Source organism: Lathamus discolor, chromosome 1 (assembly GCF_037157495.1).
Source record: "Lathamus discolor isolate bLatDis1 chromosome 1, bLatDis1.hap1, whole genome shotgun sequence".
In the NCBI taxonomy this organism is placed as follows: domain Eukaryota; kingdom Metazoa; phylum Chordata; class Aves; order Psittaciformes; family Psittacidae; genus Lathamus; species Lathamus discolor.
The window spans coordinates 34,166,391-34,186,255 of record NC_088884.1 but is presented as its reverse complement, the minus strand read 5'-3'; the positions used below and the strand labels follow the sequence as shown (position 1 = coordinate 34,186,255).

Genomic DNA, 19,865 nt, shown 5'->3' with positions numbered 1-19,865 from the left:
TCATGAGAAGAGATGAGAAGGTGGCATGGAGTTCTCATAGCAGCTTTCCAGTATCTGAAGGGGGCCTACAAGGATGCCGGAGAGGGTCTCTTCAGGGACTGGAGCAAAAGGACGGGGTAGTGAGTTTAAACTTAAAACAGGTGAATTTCAGGTTAGATATAAAGAAGAAGTTCTTCCCTGCGAGGGTGGTGAGGCACTGGCACAGGTTGTCCGAAGAAGTGGTAAATGCTCCATCCCTGGCAGTGTTGAAGGCCACCTTGGCTAGAGCCTTGTGCAACATGGTCTAGTGTGAGATGTCCCTGAGCATGGCAGGTGGGTTGGAACTAAGTGATCTTAAGGTCATTTCTCAACCCAAAACATTCCGTGATTCTGTGAGGGCAGTCAAACACTGAGACGGGCCCGAGTGTGATCGCTCACAACTCGGCTGCACCCAGCCCTGGGCACCTTGACCTCTCTGGCTCTGCTCTCACGGGGTTGCTTGGATGCCTACTAACTACGCATACTGCTAACTACGTGCTTTGAGCCCACCGCGACCACCGCCCGTCCGCGGGCGCGGGCTGTGCGCGGTGCCTTTAACTGCCGGGGCGGGGGGCCACGGGGGAGCTCCCCTCCCTGCCAGCCCCGAGCATGCGCCGTGCGGGGTGGCGGAGCGCGGCGCGGCGGGCGGTTGGCGGCGCCGCTGGTCCCTGGCAGCAGCTAGCGAGAGCGGCCCCGGCCCTGCCGCTGCCGGCGGCGTCGTGCAGTGGCGTGGTGGCGGTGGCGGCGGCGGCAGTGGCCACGGAGCCCTGAGCGCCCGTCGGGGAGCGGGGCTGAGAGCCGAGAGCGGCGCTCCCCGCCCGGGCTGCACCCGAAGGGAGAGGCAGCGAGCGGGGAGCTGCGGCGGCCATGGGCAACGAGGCGAGCCTGGAAGGAGGCGAAGGGCTGGGCTCCTTCCCCGAAGGGGCGGCGGCAGCCGGGGATGGCGGCGGCCCCATGGCCCCCTTGGAGAGCCTGGTCCCGGCCGGGGTGGAGGCGGACCTGAGCCAGCTGAGCGAGGAGGAAAGGAGGCAGATCGCCGCTGTCATGTCAAGGGCGCAGGGGCTGCCCAGAGGGAACCTCGCCGCCGCGGAGCCGCCTCCCATGCAAAGGCACGCACAGAAATTCTCCCTTCTCCACTCCTCCCTCCCTCCTTCTCCGTCCTTTCGCGGTGGGGCGGGGGGCGAGGCGCGGTAAGATCCGGGCCCCGCCGCACCGGGAGCGGGCATGGCGTTCCTCTGGCTGCGGGAGGGAAGGGGGCGGCTGCGCGAGTGGGGACACTGGGACGGAGCCCGCTCTCTCCAGCTTTTCCCACTCCGGTGGTTTCTAATAATACCGGCGGCCCTCGGTTCCAGCGGGCTGCACCCTTTCCCCTTCCCTCCCTTCGCACCGATCCGGAACACGGGCAGCTTCTGTGTTTCGGGAGGGGAGAGATTTGCAGATACCATTTCGGTTTTCGGTGTGTGTGTGCCTGTGGAGTGCCCCGCAGCTCAGGTAGTAGCCAGGGAAGCTCTCCACGGGGCTGGCAGGTTCTGTGAGCTTCTCTTCCTGGAGAGATCTTGCTGAATCTTTGACAGCTTCTGAGCATAATGTGTTTGCTAGCCATTACTCTCCCAGTTCTTAACCTCTACAACTGTCATTTGACTTCATTAAATAGGCATGGATTGAGTAGCTCTGTTTCTGTTTTCCCCCCCCTCCCAGTATTTTTCTTCTTGATTTTTTTCTACCTTTTTTGTTGAAAGGGGAAAGAGGCGAAATATTAAATTGATTCCTATGAGATTCAGTATTCTGGATAGTGATGGCCTTAGCTCCTTGGGCATCTGCGATGGCTAGGGTTATTCGCTTCCCCTTTCTTTACCTGCCTTTGGGCGGATACGCTGCCCGGCGTGCAACAAGCCGGTTCTTCGGCCCGGCCCGGGGCCGGTTTCCCGATACCGCTACCCGCCCTCGGCTCCCCTGCCCCTGTCCTCGGTGCTGAACCGGCCGCTCTGCCCCTGTCCGTGGTGCTGAAGCGGGCGTTCCGCGACAGTTCCCTGCTTTCATCTCCGGTGCTGTGTGAGTTGCTTGTCTAGAAGGAGGATGTCGAAAGGAGCCTCCTCGGCCGACCGTTCAATACTGTTCTTGTGTATGGACCTCACCCAAGATGAATGCATGCTGACTTTATATAATACCGGGTCTTTATAAGTGAGTTATAGAAGAGAAGCAAGGAGGGTGGGACCAAATTCATTGCTGGGCAAAGTACTGAAGCCATTGGGATTATACCTGAGATGACAGTCTCCATTTTTTAAAACTGGGATTCAAGTCTTCCTATTTTATGTCTTGCATAATTATTAAACAGGTATTAATACTGTATGTATAATATAATTTTCCATTCAGTTGAGGGCTTTACCCAGCTTCTATAGATGTTAATGGAAAGCAAGAATAAATCTTGCTGCTTAGTTCTGTGAAACTAAGCTCCAAATTCCCTTTTGTGTGACAGTCAGTGGGCAAAGACACAAAGACTTTGAAAGTTTATTGTTTCATGCTAATATTCCAGAAAAAAAGTGAGATAGATAGATAGGTGTCCCAGGAAGATGTTAGAATAGGCTAAACTCATTGCAATGTGAATCTTTCTGCATTTACAAAGGTCTGCTTTCCTACAAACATACTTAGGATATCAGAAAGTATTTTGATATTGTTAGTGTGCCATACTTAACACTTTCCATTTAAAGTAAAGGCAGTCTATATTTGTCAATTACAGCCTTCTAACTTTTAGCCAAAGTTGACATTTTAGCATTCAGTGCAATAACCAGACAACTAGTTTCTTTTGTGGGGTTGTAGCATCGTAACGTCTCTGTGCCTGTCACACTGTAATGAGGTTACTACTTGTCTCTGCTCTTCTATTGTGGCTTTACTTGCTCCTCTTCCATAGCCTCTCTACTACTGAGATCTACCAAGAATGATGGGAATAATTAAGAATCTGATCCAAACCCTTTGCGTAAGACTCTTCTGAGAACCAAGGATCAGCCTCTTCCAGGCTTTAACTTAAGTGAAGAAGTAGCTTGCTGAGACTCAGATTCTTTAGCTTCAGGGTTTTTTTTGGTTATTTTTTTCTTTTTTTTTTTTTTTTTTTTTTTTGGGGGGGGGTGGTGGGGTGGTGTGTGTCAGTTTTTGTGGCCAAAAAAATCAGATGTGGAAAATATCTCTTAACTGATGCTAAACAACTGTTGTTCACAGCACTGGATTATGCCGGTCCAAATGACAGAAACAGTGATCGAAAGAGGAATTCTGGCTTTCAGTTTATATAGCCCTGTGTTATGACTGTGTTACTATTGCACTGTCTGTTAGGTATTTTTTAACTGGATTTTTCCACTGTGATGTCCATTATAATATGAGCTATTATCCAGTCTTACCTGAGAGACTAATACTTACCTCCTGTTCTCAATGCTTTCATTGTCCAACTAAGTAACTCAAGTCTTAAAATGGACAAATTCCTTATGACTGGTGATAATCTGATGTAACCGTTTTTGCAACTACAGAGTTTTTAATAGTAAGTAATGTATGTTCCAGGAAACATACTTACATGCTTACCACCATGAAATGCATGCTGTAGTTTCTAGGACTTCTATAGGCTTTGAGCTTTTATGTCTTAAAAAATGCAATAGCTAAGTAGATGCAATTAATATTTATTATGCATTTTAACATAAGCATTTAGATCTAGAGCACCTAAAGTGAATTGGCTAAATCAAGTGTACATTTTTTTTTTTTTTTTTTTTCTTTGAGCATTTTACTCTCTAGGTCCTGGTCACCATTTGGGATGCTTAGCACCTGTGGAAATCTTTCTGTCTTGTTTCAATTGCTTGTTTTCAGAAAACCCATGATTAGGAAGTTTAGCTGAAACATAGTTAATTTGTAAGCAAGTTCTAGTTGTAGCTTCATTGAATGACTCTGTGACTCTGTCAGTGTCCACTTGCTGAGGAATTGTTCCACATCATCTGAAAGGATTAGATGACCAAACTGTATATATGAACCATCTAATGCAGCTGGTTGGTTTTGTTTGTTTGTTTTCAGTTCATTAAGTTAGTCACAATAGAAATTAATAGGAAAAAAAAATTCTACATTTTGAGAGGAAATGCTCAGAAGTCTTCCTGAGTGTCACACTTCTAAAGTATGATTATGATGTTTTTTCCAGAAGCAATATGTATTTTTGTTACTGCTATCACTCTATTGAATTAAAAAACACCCAACAAAAAAAAAACAAACCAAAAAGAATTACCCACTAGGGGTATGTGTAAGTTTATACCTACCTTGTCTGTAGATAAGAAAAGATCTGACTATCCTGGAGTCACATAATATTCATTGCACTTCTCTTTAATACTATCCTGATGAACAGGAAAAAGACATGCCTTTTTAAATAGGTTTATATAGCTATGGCATTCAAGCACTAGTCTTTTTGTGAAATCTCCTCTTGACTCCAAAGTAAGCTTTGATTTGGCTCTAATAGTCATGTAAATGAATAAAGATGAGTACTGTGATTCAAGGCCTAAGTGACAAGGAACATAGCAGCACGAAGTAAAGTATTAGCTGAGGGAGGACTAAATGATAGTCGTGCTTGTTGGATCTGAAGACTTAAGGACAATGTGTTTTGGGTTTTGTTTGTTTTTGTTTTATTTTTCTTTCAATGATTCAAAAGGTCTAAAAATAAGAAAATTATTGTAAAAAAAATATTTTTTTTTAATTGAGGATTTCTGATTCTCCAGATTAATTAAAATTGTTCAGTGTTAGTCTGTAGCTGGGTGCAAAATAGTTTTAGAAAAGAAAGCTTCAACTTCCAGCTATCTAAAACTAAACAGAGAAAGTCCTGGCTTTTGACAGAGGTCATATTTTTCAAGAAGTTTGTCATTTCAAGGCCTTTTCTTCCACTAGTTAACTGTGCTCTATATCCATTGCTTAGAAACACTGTCATATATAAAGGCAAGAAAATACACAAGCAGTCCTCCAGAATCATCTGGATTTATTTCCTAGATTCGTGAGGCTTAATCTCATTCCAAGTCCTGAGATCTGATCAGGTGGAATTTTAAGGAGCACATTATTTTGATGAAAATGGAAGCTGGAGGAGAATTCTATTCCAATAGGGATCGACATTATATCCATACTTATTTGTGTTAATGTCCAAGTTCAGTTTCTAAAACTAGGTTTAGTTCTGGAGGTTTTTGTTTGTTTGCCTTTTTTGCTTTTTTGTACCTTTGTACTTTAAGGTTAGGGCACGGTACCCAGTTTCCTGAACTGAGTTTCAGTAGTACCATTGATACTTTTCTTTTTTTCCCTTGTCACTCAGCATTGTTGAATGAAGCCTTCTAACATTTTGAACATTTGCAAACATGAATGCTGGAAGTGTACCAGAGTGCCACTAATAGAATAGTTGAAATGACTTCACTTAGCATGCCATACCTCTTGAGATAAACTTGGGAGTGCTTATCTAAATAACATGGAACTGCAGGTAGACCTACCTAGTCACTAACAAGAGTGTAAAATTGTTCTTTTTAACAAGTAAAAATGTTGAATATTTGAAGGAATTAGAATATAATCAGGCTTTTCTGTATTATCTTTGTTATGAATAATGAGTTAATCAGTGTTCACTGATGCCAATGGAAACACACCTACTCACAGTGGGTTGCACAAGAAGGTGCCAATGTTACAGCCAATAATTTTACAAGAATGGGGAAGGATAAGTGGAGTTATGGAAGGTTGGAAATAGTTTGTCCTTAACAAGCATTTCATGTGGAAATTGTTAATTTGCCCAGAAAAATTCAGACACAAGATTTTGAGAAAATCCCATGTTGTGAGAATTATGAGCACAGAAATAGGGGCCAGTTAGCTTTCCCATTTCTATTGCCACTGCTAGATATGGAATAAAAGCTCTAAAAATTAATCAGAAATAATAGTAAACCCATAGTAACATTAACAGTGTAAAAATATTTTTCAGTGTGTCTGTTATATATAATTCTGCAGACTTTTGAGAAAACTCTCAGCCAATTGTACAATTTTTTATTTATTTATTTATTGGTTAAGGAATATAGTTAAATGGAATGAGTGATCTCTAAATTGGAGAGACATCAATTTGATAGGTGAACCACTCAGTGGATAAAGAACTGGCTGGATGGCAGCACACAAAGAGTTGTGGTCAATGCCTCAATGTCTGGCTGGAGACCAGTAATGAGTGGTGTCCCTCAGTGATCAGTGTTGGGGCCGGTCTTGTTCAACATCTTTTTCAGTGACATGGACAGTGGGATTGAGTGCACCCTTAGCGAGTTTGCCAATGACACCAAGCTGTGTGGTTTGGTTGATATGCTGGAGGGAAGGAATGCCATCCAGAGGGACCTTGACACTCTTGTGAGGTGGGCTGATGCCAACCTGATGAAGTTTAACCATGCGAAGTGCAAGGTCCTACACCTGGGTCAGAGCAATCCCAGGCACAGCTAAAGACTGGGCAGAGAAGAGATTCAGAGCGGCCCTGCAGAGAATGACTTGGAGGTTTTGGTGGATGACAAAACGAACATGAGCCAGCTTCAGTGTAGGTTCGCAGCCCAGAAAGCCAACCGTATCCTGGGCTGCATCAAAAGGAGTGTGACCAGCAGATCGAAGGAGGTGATCCTGCCCCTCTGCTCTGCTCTTGTGAGACCTCACCTGGAGTATTGTGTGCAGTTCTGGTGTCCTCAACATAAAAAGGACATGGAACTGTTGGAGCAAGAGCAGAGGAGGCCACGGGGATGATCAGGGGACTGCAGCACCTCCTATATGAAGATAGGCTGAGAAAGTTGGGGCTGTTCAGCCTGGAGAAGAGAAGGTTGTGTGGAGACCTCATAGCAGCCTTCCAGTATCTGAAGAGGGCTATAGGGATGCTGGGGAGGGACTCTTCATTAGGCACTGTAGTGATAGGACAAGGGGTAACGGGTTAAAACTTAAACAGGGAAGTTTAGATAGGATATAAGGAGGAAGAAATTCTTTCCTGTTAGGGTGTTGAGGCACTGGGATGGGCTGCCCAGGGAAGTTTTCAATGCTCTATCCCTGGCAGTGTTCAAGGCCCAGTTGGACAGAGCCTTGGGTGACATGGTTTAGTGTGAGGTGTTCCTGCTCATGGGAGTGGGGTTGGAACTAGAAGATTTTAAGGTCCTTTCCAACCCTAACTATTCTATGATTTTGCTCATGAATGTCCAAAAAGCACTGTCATGTCTGGAAAGATAAGATCAGTTAACTGGATCTCTCAAAGTGAAAGCCGACTATTTTATTTTTGCAACACTGTAGTGGCACTGAAGAGAACATCGTATCTTCCAGCAAAAGCACAGTGGTAGCACTGAATAGAATATTTTACTACAGTGCAATAGTGTTGAATACAATATTATTTCCTTCAGCTGCAGCCAAGTACAGCAACAAGTAGAATATTATGCCACATCTGAAGGCATGATCTTGATTGTGGTTCCTGAATTCTTAGTTTTGTTTTCTTCAATATGAAAGCACAGCAAAATGTTATTGCTAGAATATTTAGAAAAATCCCTGTGTAATGAGAGATTTTATTGCTGGGCAGTGTGAATTGTTTTGATGATGCTTAGAGAAAGCTCTAGGCTAGTTCTATTTAAAAAGAAAAAATCTTCACGACTTATTCTGTGAACTGGCATCTGGTTTGTCTGATTGAAAATTCTTATTTGTGAGTGGATGGGTTGAAAAGAAATGTTTTTAAAAAGAACTATATACTCTGTAATGTACCTGTATTTTAGGAGTTTAAATCTTTGCTGCATATTGAATTATAAATAGATCCAAATTTTGTACAAGTAGCCAAAACACAAGTATATAAACATTTTGTATTTTGCAGTGCTTTTCTTGTATGGGTCTTCTTTGATCTCCTAATTTTCTGACACCTCTGTTTCTTTCAGTCTTGTTTATGTTTGTATCCCAAGGGGTAGAGTGGAGCACTAGTCATTTGGATTTAGGTGAAACAAGCAGTTGTAGCTTTGTGTTCTTTGTATTTCTGAAAATAAAATTAGTTGTTGTATTAGATTATTTTCTAAATAATAAATCAGCCTACGCTTGAGTACTTGTATAAAGCTTTAAAGAGCAGCAATTTTCATTTAAATACTTTTTACATGCCCCTTATGTTATAAGCGTTGCTCTCGCAAACACCCAGGAGATGTCCCAGTGTTACCAGAGCACTTCCAGGGTCACAGATACATCTTATTTTATCTCATTTTTCTAGTACTGTTGTACATTGTTTTAATTTGATTACATTTTCTGTCTGCAGACATCCTGAGCTTGATACAAGACCCAGGCAACCAGGTAAGCCTCCAGATCCAGGACCACCAAGTTTAAGTAAAAGCAGAACAGTAGATGTGCTGAAGACAGAACAACGGGCACCTGGACGGAGCCCTTCTTCTATTAGCCTAAGAGAGTCAAAGTCCAGGACTGATTTTAAAGAAGATCAGAAGCCAAGTATGATGCCCAGTTTTCTTTCAGAAGCCAATCCATTGAGTGCAGTCACTTCAGTTGTGAACAAATTCAATCCTTTTGATTTGATATCAGATTCAGATGCAGCCCAAGAAGCCAGTAGGAAACAGAAGGTTACCCCAAAAGAGCAAGGGAAACCTGAGGAGCAGAGGGGTCTTGCAAAACATCCAGCTCAACCACAGTCTCCAAAGCCAGCTGTTCAACAAGGACCTGCCAGACCTACTCCCCAGCAAACTGAGTCTTCCAAACCAGTGCCTGGGGAACCAAAGCAAGTTCAGAGACCAGGCCCTGGTCACCCGGCAGACTCAAAGGTAGAACAAGCAAAACAACCACCCCAGCCACGAGGACCACAAAAATCTCAGCCCCAACAATTGGAACCATCGAAGCCCGTTCAACAACAACCGTCTGCAAAACCTTCAGGCCCAGCAAAACCATCACCACAGCAAACAGACAATGTTAGACCGACATCCCAAGGACCACCTCCCACAAAACCATCATCGCAGCAGCCAGGACCTGTAAAACAACCATCTCAGCAGCCGGCACAACAAGGGGGTCCTGTAAAGCCATCTTCACAGCAAGCAGGTCCTCCAAAGCAGCCTTCTCAACAACCTGGACCTGAAAAGCCATCTGCTCAGCAAACAGGACCTGCAAAACAGCCATCCCAGCCTGGACCTGGGAAGCCACCTCCGCAGCAAACAGGACTTGTAAAACAACTGCCACCACAGGCAGGGCCAGCAAAACCATCTTCTCAGCCTGCAGGGGCCACAAAGCCCCTGGCACAACAACCAGGACCTACAAAACCACCAAGCCAGCAACCAGGGCCTGAAAAGCCCTTGCAGCAAAAGCAAGCTGGTCCAACCCAACCTACTGAGTCCACCCCAAAGAAAACCTTCTGTCCTCTTTGCACAACTACTGAACTGCTGCTGCATGCTCCAGAAAAGGCCAATTACAACACATGCACACAGTGTCATACTGTAGTCTGCAGCCTGTGTGGATTCAATCCCAATCCTCATATAACAGAGGTGAGTAGTTTTTAAATTGATATTCACTACCAGAGCAAAGATTAGGTTTACCTTTGTTATGCTGAAACATCAGTTGTGTTACAGTCTTATCATCATGATCATTTAAGGCCTTAACAAGTTCAGTTAACAAAAATCATGCTATTTGGGAAAACTGCTTATGAGGGAAAGAGTGTGAAATTATAAAGAAAAGGAGGTAATGGTTCTCTGCACAGTGTTTAGAAGTGTGTTCTCATTCTTCATATAAAAAGAGGAGGAACCCCAGTGTGACTTGTTTGCCATTTTTCTTGATTTTAAGCACTCACTGGCTATGTTTATAATCTGACCACGTTAGTCAAGTGCTAATATGTTTATAAGTAAATAAAATTTGCTGCTATAAGAAGATGACTTTTCATACCCAAGTGTGTGTTTTGGTAAAAGGATGCTGTGGTGTATTTGCTTTGTAACTATGTCAGTGTTCATTAGCTGAAAGGCTGCGTCATGTGTTTTGACTTGGTGATACTCAGGTTATTTTATTCTTGTGGAATGCTGTGAAACAGATCTCTGTGGACTATCTCTAACCTTGGTCACCATTCCTGCTGTAATTATATCATGTAGAAATGGCATAGAAAGTATTAAGACTTCAAGTGAACTTCATTTAACCTGATGTTTGTGATAGCTTAATTTAGGTGGGCTGACGCCAACCTTATTAAGTTTAACCATGCTAAGTGTAAGGTCCTACACCTGGGTCAGAGAAATTCCAGGCACAGTTACAGGTTGGGCAGAGAAGAGATTGAGAGCAGTCCTGCAGGGAAGGACTTGGGGGTGCTGGTCGATGAGAAAATGAACATGAGCCGGCTTCAGTGTGGGCTCACAGCCCAGAAAGCCAACCGTATCCTGGGCTGCATCAAAAAGAGCGTGACCAGCAGGTCAAAGGAGGTGATCCTGCCCCTCTACTCTGCTCTTGTGAGACCTCACCTGGAGTATTGTGTGCAGTTCTGGTGTCCTCAGCATGAAAAGGACATGGAACTGTTGGAACAAGTGCAGAGGAGGGCCACGAGGATGATCAGGGGACTGCAGCACCTGCTGTATGAAGACAAGCTGAGAAAGTTGGGGCTGTTCAGCCTGCAGAAGAGAAGGCTGCGTGGAGACCTCATAGCAGCCTTCCAGTATCTGAAGAGGGCTATAGGGATGCTGGGGAGGGACTCTTCATTAGGCACTGTAGTGATAGGACAAGGGGTAACGGGTTAAAACTTAAACAGGGAAGTTTAGATAGGATATAAGGAGGAAGAAATTCTTTCCTGTTAGGTTGTTGAGGCACTGGGATGGGTTGCCCAGGGAAATTTTCAATGGTCTATCCATGGCGGCGTTCAAGGCCCGGTTGAACAGAGCCTTGGGTGACATGGTTTAGTGTGAGGTGTCCCTGCCCATGGGAGTGGGGTTGGAACTAGAAGATTTTAAGGTCCTTTTCAACCCTAACTATTTTATGATTCTGTGTTCTTATACATATACTTTACTTGCTCTGTGTAGGAATGAGACTTCATATGAATATCTAATTTCTTTTTTTTTGAGCAGCTTCTCATACATCCTGGTATGTTAATTTTCAATTTGCAGTGTAGTTTGAGTTTGTTTTCAGTACCAACACTTTTATCAAGTTATAGAAATCCAAGCACAGCAGACTTGTCACCGAGGACTACCTAGTGATAAAATAGCCGTAAAGGGTATTTGAGAAGCTTATTTTTGTCTTGTTTTGGTATTTGTTTAGCTGATCAGAGATGCTGATAGGAGGAAGTGCAGACTGCTACTATATTTTGAACATGAGAAATAATATCCCTATGTTTAAAATTGAATCAAAGAATCACTGAGGCTGGAAGTGTACTCTGGAGATCTAGTAGTCCAACCTTCTGCTCATAGCAGGGTCACCTAAAGCAGGTTGCTCATAGCCAGTTTTGAGTATCTCCAAAGACTGAAACCTGACAGGCATTGGCACCATAATGATTTAAGAACATTGCTAGCAGTTAGATTTCTTTTGAGTATGGAGTATGGAGTATTAGTGGGTATCTGGTAAAAAGCCAGCACACTTTGTGCTTCCAGGAATTATATTATTTATTGATTTGTTGTTAAAATTGCAAATTTAAACCCGAAAGACTAACTGTAGTAAACATTGGTAGCATATTGCATCATTTAGGGGTGTACTCTCTTGTTTGAGTTTAGGGAAATTAAGCATTGAGATAGTGTGCCTTAATGCTTGGGCTTGAACAGCTGTGTGCAGAAATTTTAGAGCATTACTGAAAGTCTGTATTATATGGGCCTACATGAGGAAAGGTCACAAAACATGTCATTGTAGACAATTTTGGGTAAAAAAAGAGATATATTTATATATTTATGTATAACAGGCAAGATGGTGATGCATTGATTTTTAAAGTCAAAGAGGAACTTTGTAAGAATATTTTGCCTTCAAGTTCTGACAGAATGTTTTTAGACCAAAATTTGTGAGTGCTGAGTTGTTTATTTCCATAGTGTACTCCTGGAGTCTCTTGGAGCTCCAAGTTTATCCTCTTAAAAACTTCATACTTGCCATAGAAATGGTCAGCAACTTTGGTATGTTCATATGAAATGGATTTTAGGAGAGAGAGACTTTATGTAAGAAGATCTCAAAGTATTTGGCAATTCTGTGAATAAATGCTAGTTTTTGAAGGGGGTACTCTGTAAGTGTCAAATTCAGGACTTTAAGACAATAAATACAGCTGCATTTAAGACTAACTGATTGCATACATATGTAAAAGCAGATTTGAATTTCATATTTCACAGTGAAATAAACACAGGATATGCATTTATTTCACAATGAAATCATTTCAGTAAATGAAGGTATTGGACGGCTAATTTATTCAGCTATTAGTTCCAATCTCCTGACTCCCACTCAGACTTTCCTCATTTGCTCAGCTTTACACCACCAGCTGTCTTGCTGAAACTACATTTTGGGTGTCCTGCTCCAGTCTGCAGTGAAGTGAGAAGAAAATCACATCTGACTTTGTTACTGAACAGTTGGAGCAAAGTAATAGAACCTGCTCTGGAACATGCGGAAATTTTGCTTATTTCAGCTACAAAGGTTTCCACTCGAGTTATTATCAAACTTTCCTTCTAGTTTCCCTTTTCTTTCAGTGTTTAGATTGTTAACAAAAGTTTCTGATTCCTCCTTTGCACTAGTTTATACATTTCTTCCTGTCTGGCATGAAAACCATAGATTGTGTCTCAGCTGTCAGTTTCCTTGATTATGGTGCAAGGTTTTTCTTTTGGCTTCTCTTAATTTAGGTTCTCCAAAAGTGTTACTGACTAAAAGTCTTTCATCTCTCACCCATGCACTTAGTGACTGTATCTTCACCTCTTACTGCTATTTGACTTTTTTTGCAATTCTTTTTGCCAAGTTTCGTGATTCTGTGTTGTCCTTTTCCCGTGCCTGTTATAGCCACTGTTTTGATTGCTTGTGTTAGAACACATTACCAGTTGGAAAGCAATAATTTGAAACTGGATGTGGGGAAAGAGAAAAGCATTTATTTAGAAATGAATTTATACTCCTTTTGTTCTCCAACATTTTCCCCTGTACAGCTTCCTGAACTACCTTCTTAAGGTACTCTTCTACAAGCTTCTTACAGGATAGCTCAGTCTCAATAACTAACAGAGCGAATTTCTTTTCCAATATAGATACTTCTAAATTTCTGTATTCTATATTTCTAGCTGATTCTGGAAAGAATACAACAGGTTTTACAAACTGGCTCAAGAATTAGATTGCATGAATTGTAAAACCGTTATAAAATTCCTGATTTTGAAATTTTTTAGTCATTCTTTTAATTTAAACCTCTATTTAAAATGCAGTAGTCCATGCACTCTGCCTGTTTTAACTCTAGTGAGAGAGCTGTGTAACTAAGAGCAGAAAGTGATACCTGTATTGCTTCAAGGTCAGACCCCTTAACTATTTCTCTGAATGATCTGACACTGCAGTCCCCTTGGGGAAAAGGGATAGTTGCTATCTTGGTTTTGCGCAGCAGTCTAGAAAGTACACCATACATTATGTGTTCGGTAACATATGTCTCTCTAATCTGTCTAGGTATTCACACTCCACTCATCACCATGGCACATGACTGCCTAGCAACAGTTGCATAAAGTAATGGAAAAATTATATAAACAGGTTTGATGATTGGTACTTTGTTCCCTTTTCCTTTCATATACGTCAGAACCTTGTAGCAGGTGTGTATTTATTTTATTACCTAGTGATTTATTTTTCTCACTTCTTCAAAATGTTGCCAAAACCACTCCCATGAGCCGTTAGCAACAGAAACCAGCACTTCCCCCAAAAAGATTCAGCCCTGCAACATTTGAGTAGGAGTAGACTTTCTGTAAATGAGCAAAGACATCTGATAAACATATGCATTTTGATAAACACTTTCGTATAGTTTTTGGTAAAGCTAAGCAAAAAACATGAGCTGCTGTAGTTTAATCTAAATGATTGGTGTATATGCCTGATAGCTGGAGGAAATTTTCATCCCCTCTGAACTAGTTATTGGAAAATACGTACAACACAGACACAAGGGTTTAAAGTATAATACTTCATCACTGCATTCTTTATGATGGGCATTTCTAAAGTTGATGATCAAGTAGAGTGTTAAAGCTGTTAATATTAGAAACTTGGCAGTATGTGACTCAGTTCCATGAGGCCACCCTTGATGATATGTGTGCATATGTGGATGCCTGTCTTCTAGGTAGTTTTTAGGAGGGCTTATTTTTCATGCATTTTATCAGTGTTAATCCATATGCTATCTACAGTTTCATTAAGCTTTTGAGAGACCATTTAAAATCAGTCTTGGAGCAAAGAATATTTTTTTACTGAAATATTTGCTAAAAGTTGCACATTCAGACAGTGTGAAGCTATGTATATTGATGCAGGATTTGTTTACTTTCCAGAAGCTCTTCTGGATGGAAGCAAAGTGAGTTCTAAAGAATATTTTATTGGTTCTGACTGTTTCTGAAGCAACATGTCTGTATCAAAGTTGATTTAATCCTAAACCCAATCTGAAAATACTTGGGTTTTGTTGTTGGATTTTTTTCCTCATCATCTATCACTGTGTTTCCCTGCACATTCAATAAAAGATAGAGATTTTTCTTAGCCCTCCTTTTGTTTCTGATGCATTCATACCAACATTTTTTATTGTCCTTTAAGGCAGTGGCCAGGTTAAGTTCTAGCTGGGCTCTCCTTATTTTCTCCCTGCATAACCTCATGACATCTTTGTATTCTTCCTGAGTTGCCTGCCTCTTCGTCCAAAGGTCATAAACTCTTTTATTTTTCCCCTCTGACAAAATCTCTCTGTTCAGCTGCACCAGTCTTCTTCCCTGCCAGCTTGTCTTCAGCACATGGGGATGGGCTGCTCCTACACCTTTAAGATTCCTTTCTTGAAGAGTGTCCAGCCTTCCTGGGCTGCTTTGCCCTTCAGGACTGACTCCCAAGGGACTCTGTCAGCCAGACTTCTAAAGAGGCCAAAGTCTGCCCTCTGGAAGTCCAAGGTAGCAGTTCTGCTGCCCCCCTTTCTTAGGTCTGCATGAATCAAAATCTCTATCATTTCATGATTGCGATGCCCAAGACAGCCCCAACCATCACATCACCCACAAGGTCTTCTCTGTTCCCAAACATATAGGGCTACCCCACTGCCTCTCCTTCCTTGCCTGTCTCTTCTGAGGAGTTTATCGTGATCCATTGCAGCCCTTCAGTTGTGTGAGTCATCCGTCTATGTTTCCATGCTAAATCATAATTTTCCTGCTGCATCTTTGCTGCCTTGTGGATCTCCATCCCCTACCTCTACTGAGACAACAGACTGAAGGACCTTGCTAGCGCACTCTCAAACATTGTCATGCTACCCCTAGTGCTATCTCTAGCGTGCCTAATGTTATCTCTTTCCCCTTCAAAAGTAGTTTAAAGTTTTTTCAGTCAGCCCTCATAACTCCTGCACAAAGATCCTTTTTCCCTTTTGAGACAGGTGTACCTGTCTGTTGATTGCATCCCTGGTGTTGTGTAAACTGACCCATGATCAAAACCCCCAAAATTCTGCTGGCGACACCAGGTTCAGAGCCAGGTATTGATCTGGTGGATCTTCCTGTTTCATCCCTCATTGTTCCCTGTAACTTGAAGGGTAGAGGAGAATTCTGCTTGTGTTCCCCTACCCAGTCATCTCAAGGCCCTGAAGCCTTTCTTGATTGCCCTCAGACTTCTTGTTGCAGCTTCTTTGCTTCCTACCTGAAAAATCAATTATGATAATAATCTGAGGGCTATACCATGGTAGGAATCTTTCTGTTCACATCTTAACCCAGGCTCCAGGGATACAGCAGACTTCCCCAAGAAGTGTCTTTTCTGCATATTGGGCCTTCTTTTCCCTTCAGAAGGGACAAGGACCCATCTTTTTTTTTTTTTTTCTTTATGGACGCAGTCTTAATGCAGGGTGTATGCTGACTTAACCTCAGCAACATCTCCATGCCAGATGAACCATCGTCCTCATCACTGTTCACTTCCATTTGCAGAGTTTCACACCTATTATGCATAGGCACTTGGGAAGGTGGGGCAGTCACAGAGGAGATGTGCCTGCTGTACCAGGCAGGGACCTGTCACCATTGCCCCCTGCCCCTTAAGACTCTGTGTTTAGCCAGGTGGAGAGAGAACAGGGCAGCTGAGTCTGTTGTGGTTGGTGCAGACCTGAGGCCATGGCTTTCTTCCTGGTGGATCCCATTGCTCCCTGGCCAAGTTGGCAGGACCCCAGTGCCCTTCCTGCATGCCCTTCTGTATAAACTGCCATGCCACACCTAGTAACTAAAGAGAATTTAAGCACTCAGAAAAGAATTATTTTTTCTTCAGTTATTATTATTAGCTTGTACAGGGAAAGGAATATATAATTAAAAATACTATTCATATAATGAAGATGACTGTAATTCTTGTGTTGATTCTGTAAGTTTTGCTTATAATTACAGTAAAAATAATAGAAATTACTCTGTTAAATCGTTGTTGATTATGTGACAGTAAAGGAGGCTATAGATCAAATTGAAATATCCCTTGTGGTTTACAGTCTAGATCCTGCTGTGTAGTAGTAGTGTGTAAGAACCAGAATGCAGCATGAACTGGAAATGACACATAAACAAAAATAACACTACCATCACTGTGGATATTGACATACCACAAAATCTAAGCTTTTTAATACCAGGAAAAGCAGCTTGGAAACTGTATGCCCTGTGTAAACCTAGACTGGGAGGATATTCAGGTTTAAATATATAAGTAAAGCAAAACAAAGTAGAAAAAAAACAAGGACTTAAGTATGATGATCAGCTGTTATGATCATAGGTTGTAAAGAAATGAGTTTAAATAAACCCAACAAAACACAAAGGTTTTTTTTTTTTTTTTTAACTTTCTCAAAGTATTAATGTAGATATCAACTCGTAACTGTGCCGCAGTGAAGCTGGAGATGTTCTGTAAAAGAGGATGGAGCTCAGTCTGGGTTCAAACAGATCAGACAGCAGATTCAAACTGACCTTGTTTAGCTGTCTTTTAAAAATGATCAAAGTTTCAAATATTTCTGTGTGAAATATTTGTTTTGGTCCAGATGGTATTTGGGGTGTTCCAGTGTTACCAACACTGCAATTTATATGGAAATGGAGATTCTTTGCAATTTTTGTAATGCAATGAAGTTAATAAAGTTCTTACATTTCCATGTGGAAATGCCCATTTCCCACATGGGCATTTGGGAAAATTGTAAAGGTTCTCAAATAGAAGGGCTATGGCAGTACAGAATATTGTCTGTGGAATATTCTTAATCCCATACCCACACTGTTTCTTTCTCAGAAGAAGGCTGTGTGCCTTCATTTCTGCTTTACTCTTAGGATTAGATGTATTAATAATACTGATGCCCTGTGGATTTTTCTTTCTGTTATCGTGAAAGGGGCAGATAGTACAAAATAGCAAACCCCTATGCATGGGAAATGGTTTCTCAATATTTTAATTAGGCAATATTCTACAATATGTTGGAGTGTTTTCTCATTAACCCAGGAAACTGTCCTGTCCAGTTTTTAACACAAGTAAATAATAAATTAATCTGCATAGCTAAAGATGTCAACTGCAGTGAGCCATCTGCGCCACTATTGCTGTTGCTCAGCAACTGTAATTTACTACTATGTTGGGACATGTGATGTGGAGATGCTGTTTGCTGGATAATCACTGGGCAGGAAGCATGGCCCAGCCCTTCTCTGACCAGACAGCATAATCTGTGTTCAAATCCCAGTGATATTAAGTCAGATGTACTCTATGCAGCAGAGAGGAGCTTTGTTAACCTTTTCTTTGCTGCTCTCTTGATTCGCAGTGGCATTTTTTGTTAGTCATTCATGTTATTGTAGTATATTAAATCCTGATGCAGTTAGTGAAAGCAGGTGGCATTTATTGCAGTGATGCATGATGCAGTGTATTGAGCTGTGTTTAAATCTTTTTCCTTGTCCTCTGCATAAGGCAGCTTAAACACATGTTTGGGTGTAAAAACCTAACTTTTAGATATTCTGAAATAGTGGTGTTCAAGATAAAAGCCAGTCAAAACATTATGTTTCTATTTTGCTTGATGATTTATAATCATATAAGATATAAAATAACAGTTCCCCAAACACTCATAGTTCATATGCAAATTACAGCTTTTTGTATTAGTAATTTAAACAGAGCAGTGGAGTATGTTTTAAGATAGTGGTAACTGCATAACATAATTCATCCAGTAATGTTCTTGTAGTTTTAAAATAGCGAAGTAACATTTAAAAACAGTCTTTTGAAGTGGCTATTTAAAAGTTTGCCCAAACATTGGTTTACCACCAAGCTACAGTGCTTGTAACCATTGCTAATGGTTTGTGACACGGATACCTGGGGACCATGCTGCTGGCTAGAATTTACAACATTTTCATGAGCATCTTGTGTCAGTGTTCCCTGATAAACTCCCCAGTTGCCTTTTACATTTGATAGCTGAAAGGAAGGTAAATATTTGTTTTGTAATGATGATCTATTTGTCTCAAATGAGCATCAGTTGCATACTGTGTACAATAGTTAAAACATTTGCTTCAGTGTAATTACTTCGAATAGTTGAGATCTTACTCAGGGAAGGATGATGTAGAAGGAAAACTTTGTCTCACTATTGCCCAGGCTTGTTTAGAAGACCTTTTCAGTTGTATGTCAACATAGTAATTGAGTTTGTCCCATCATAGTTGTTCTTTTTTGTTCATAACTGGATTTTCTGATCTAGTTTCTGGACTCTTGCACCCTACACCCTCACACTTGTCTCTGCCACCCTACAGCTGCATAAAATCATGAGCCCAAGTGCTTATTTTTCAGGTTTCTCTCATAATTTTGGCAGGAGTATCTGCTAAAAGCCAACTCTGGATTCCTCACTCCTCTCTGAAATTGTCAAGAAATAAATAAGCTGATCTGTTTTCAGACTAGAAACTGATTTTGCCAATAAAACTTTGGGGCAGCTCTGAGCAATGTCATCAAAGTCCATTTACATATCTATGGCAATGTAAAGGCTCTATAAATCTTTACATTTCTGTGGTAATGTAAAGGGATGATAATATTTTATACGTATCTTAAAGTTCCTTTTTATAGCACCAAATGACTGGTCTAAAAGAGAATGGGACTCTGCCTTAGAATGCAGCTCTGTTCTGCAAAAGAACTGTTAAAATTGCTTCTAAGAGCTACTTTCATATTGTGTGCCAGTAGTTTTTATATGAAATATGTTCAATCTGCAAGTCAAAATTTCTTTCTCATGTACATCTGGAGTCACAGAATCAAGCTGGATTCTCTTCCTCCCCTGCATCATCTGCAGGAATAGAAATTGAGCATGCCAGTCAATGCACTCACTCTCTGATAGCTTTTCTATTGCTTTTGGTGGGTTTGTGTAGTTAGAATGAATCTGAACACTTTTCGGGAAAGGAATGGGCTTCAGATTTCCATCAGTTTTGTTGGCTTTGTTTGAGATAAAAGAACTGAAGTGTAGCTTGTATTTGTTTTTGGAGTCAGCTGTCAGATATGAATGCATAAAGCAAGGTGCTTTATGGGATATGGTGCTATCATTTTCTTCGATATAGTTCTCCATGGATGTTCTTACTAAAACAGTATGAAGAAATTCATTTGGTGCTCCCAACTAACAGTGTCTTTATGAAGCTTTTTAAAGATGTTGTGGTTGATGAATGTGTAAAATATATTCTGATACTTGTTTGTTGTTATGAGGGCATACAGTTTCTACATCAGCGAGTTAGAAAGCAAGTTAGCACTTTCTGTCTTCAGTAGTTGAAATCTGAGCAAGGATGCTGCATGAA

General features: G+C 41.5%; 1 protein-coding gene across 1 annotated transcript in view; it reads left to right on the top strand.

Moving 5' to 3' along the window:
* The first annotated feature begins 769 nt into the window (after nt 1–769).
* The window catches only part of PCLO (piccolo presynaptic cytomatrix protein), a 359,578-nt gene continuing 340,482 nt past the window's right edge, over nt 770–19,865 (top strand). Inside the window, exons 1-2 of the mRNA XM_065667248.1 lie at nt 770–1,127; nt 8,291–9,515. Of these exons, the coding sequence (XP_065523320.1) occupies nt 886–1,127; nt 8,291–9,515 (1,467 nt within the window). The 5' untranslated portion in view covers nt 770–885. The remainder of the gene's footprint in view (nt 1,128–8,290; nt 9,516–19,865) is intronic.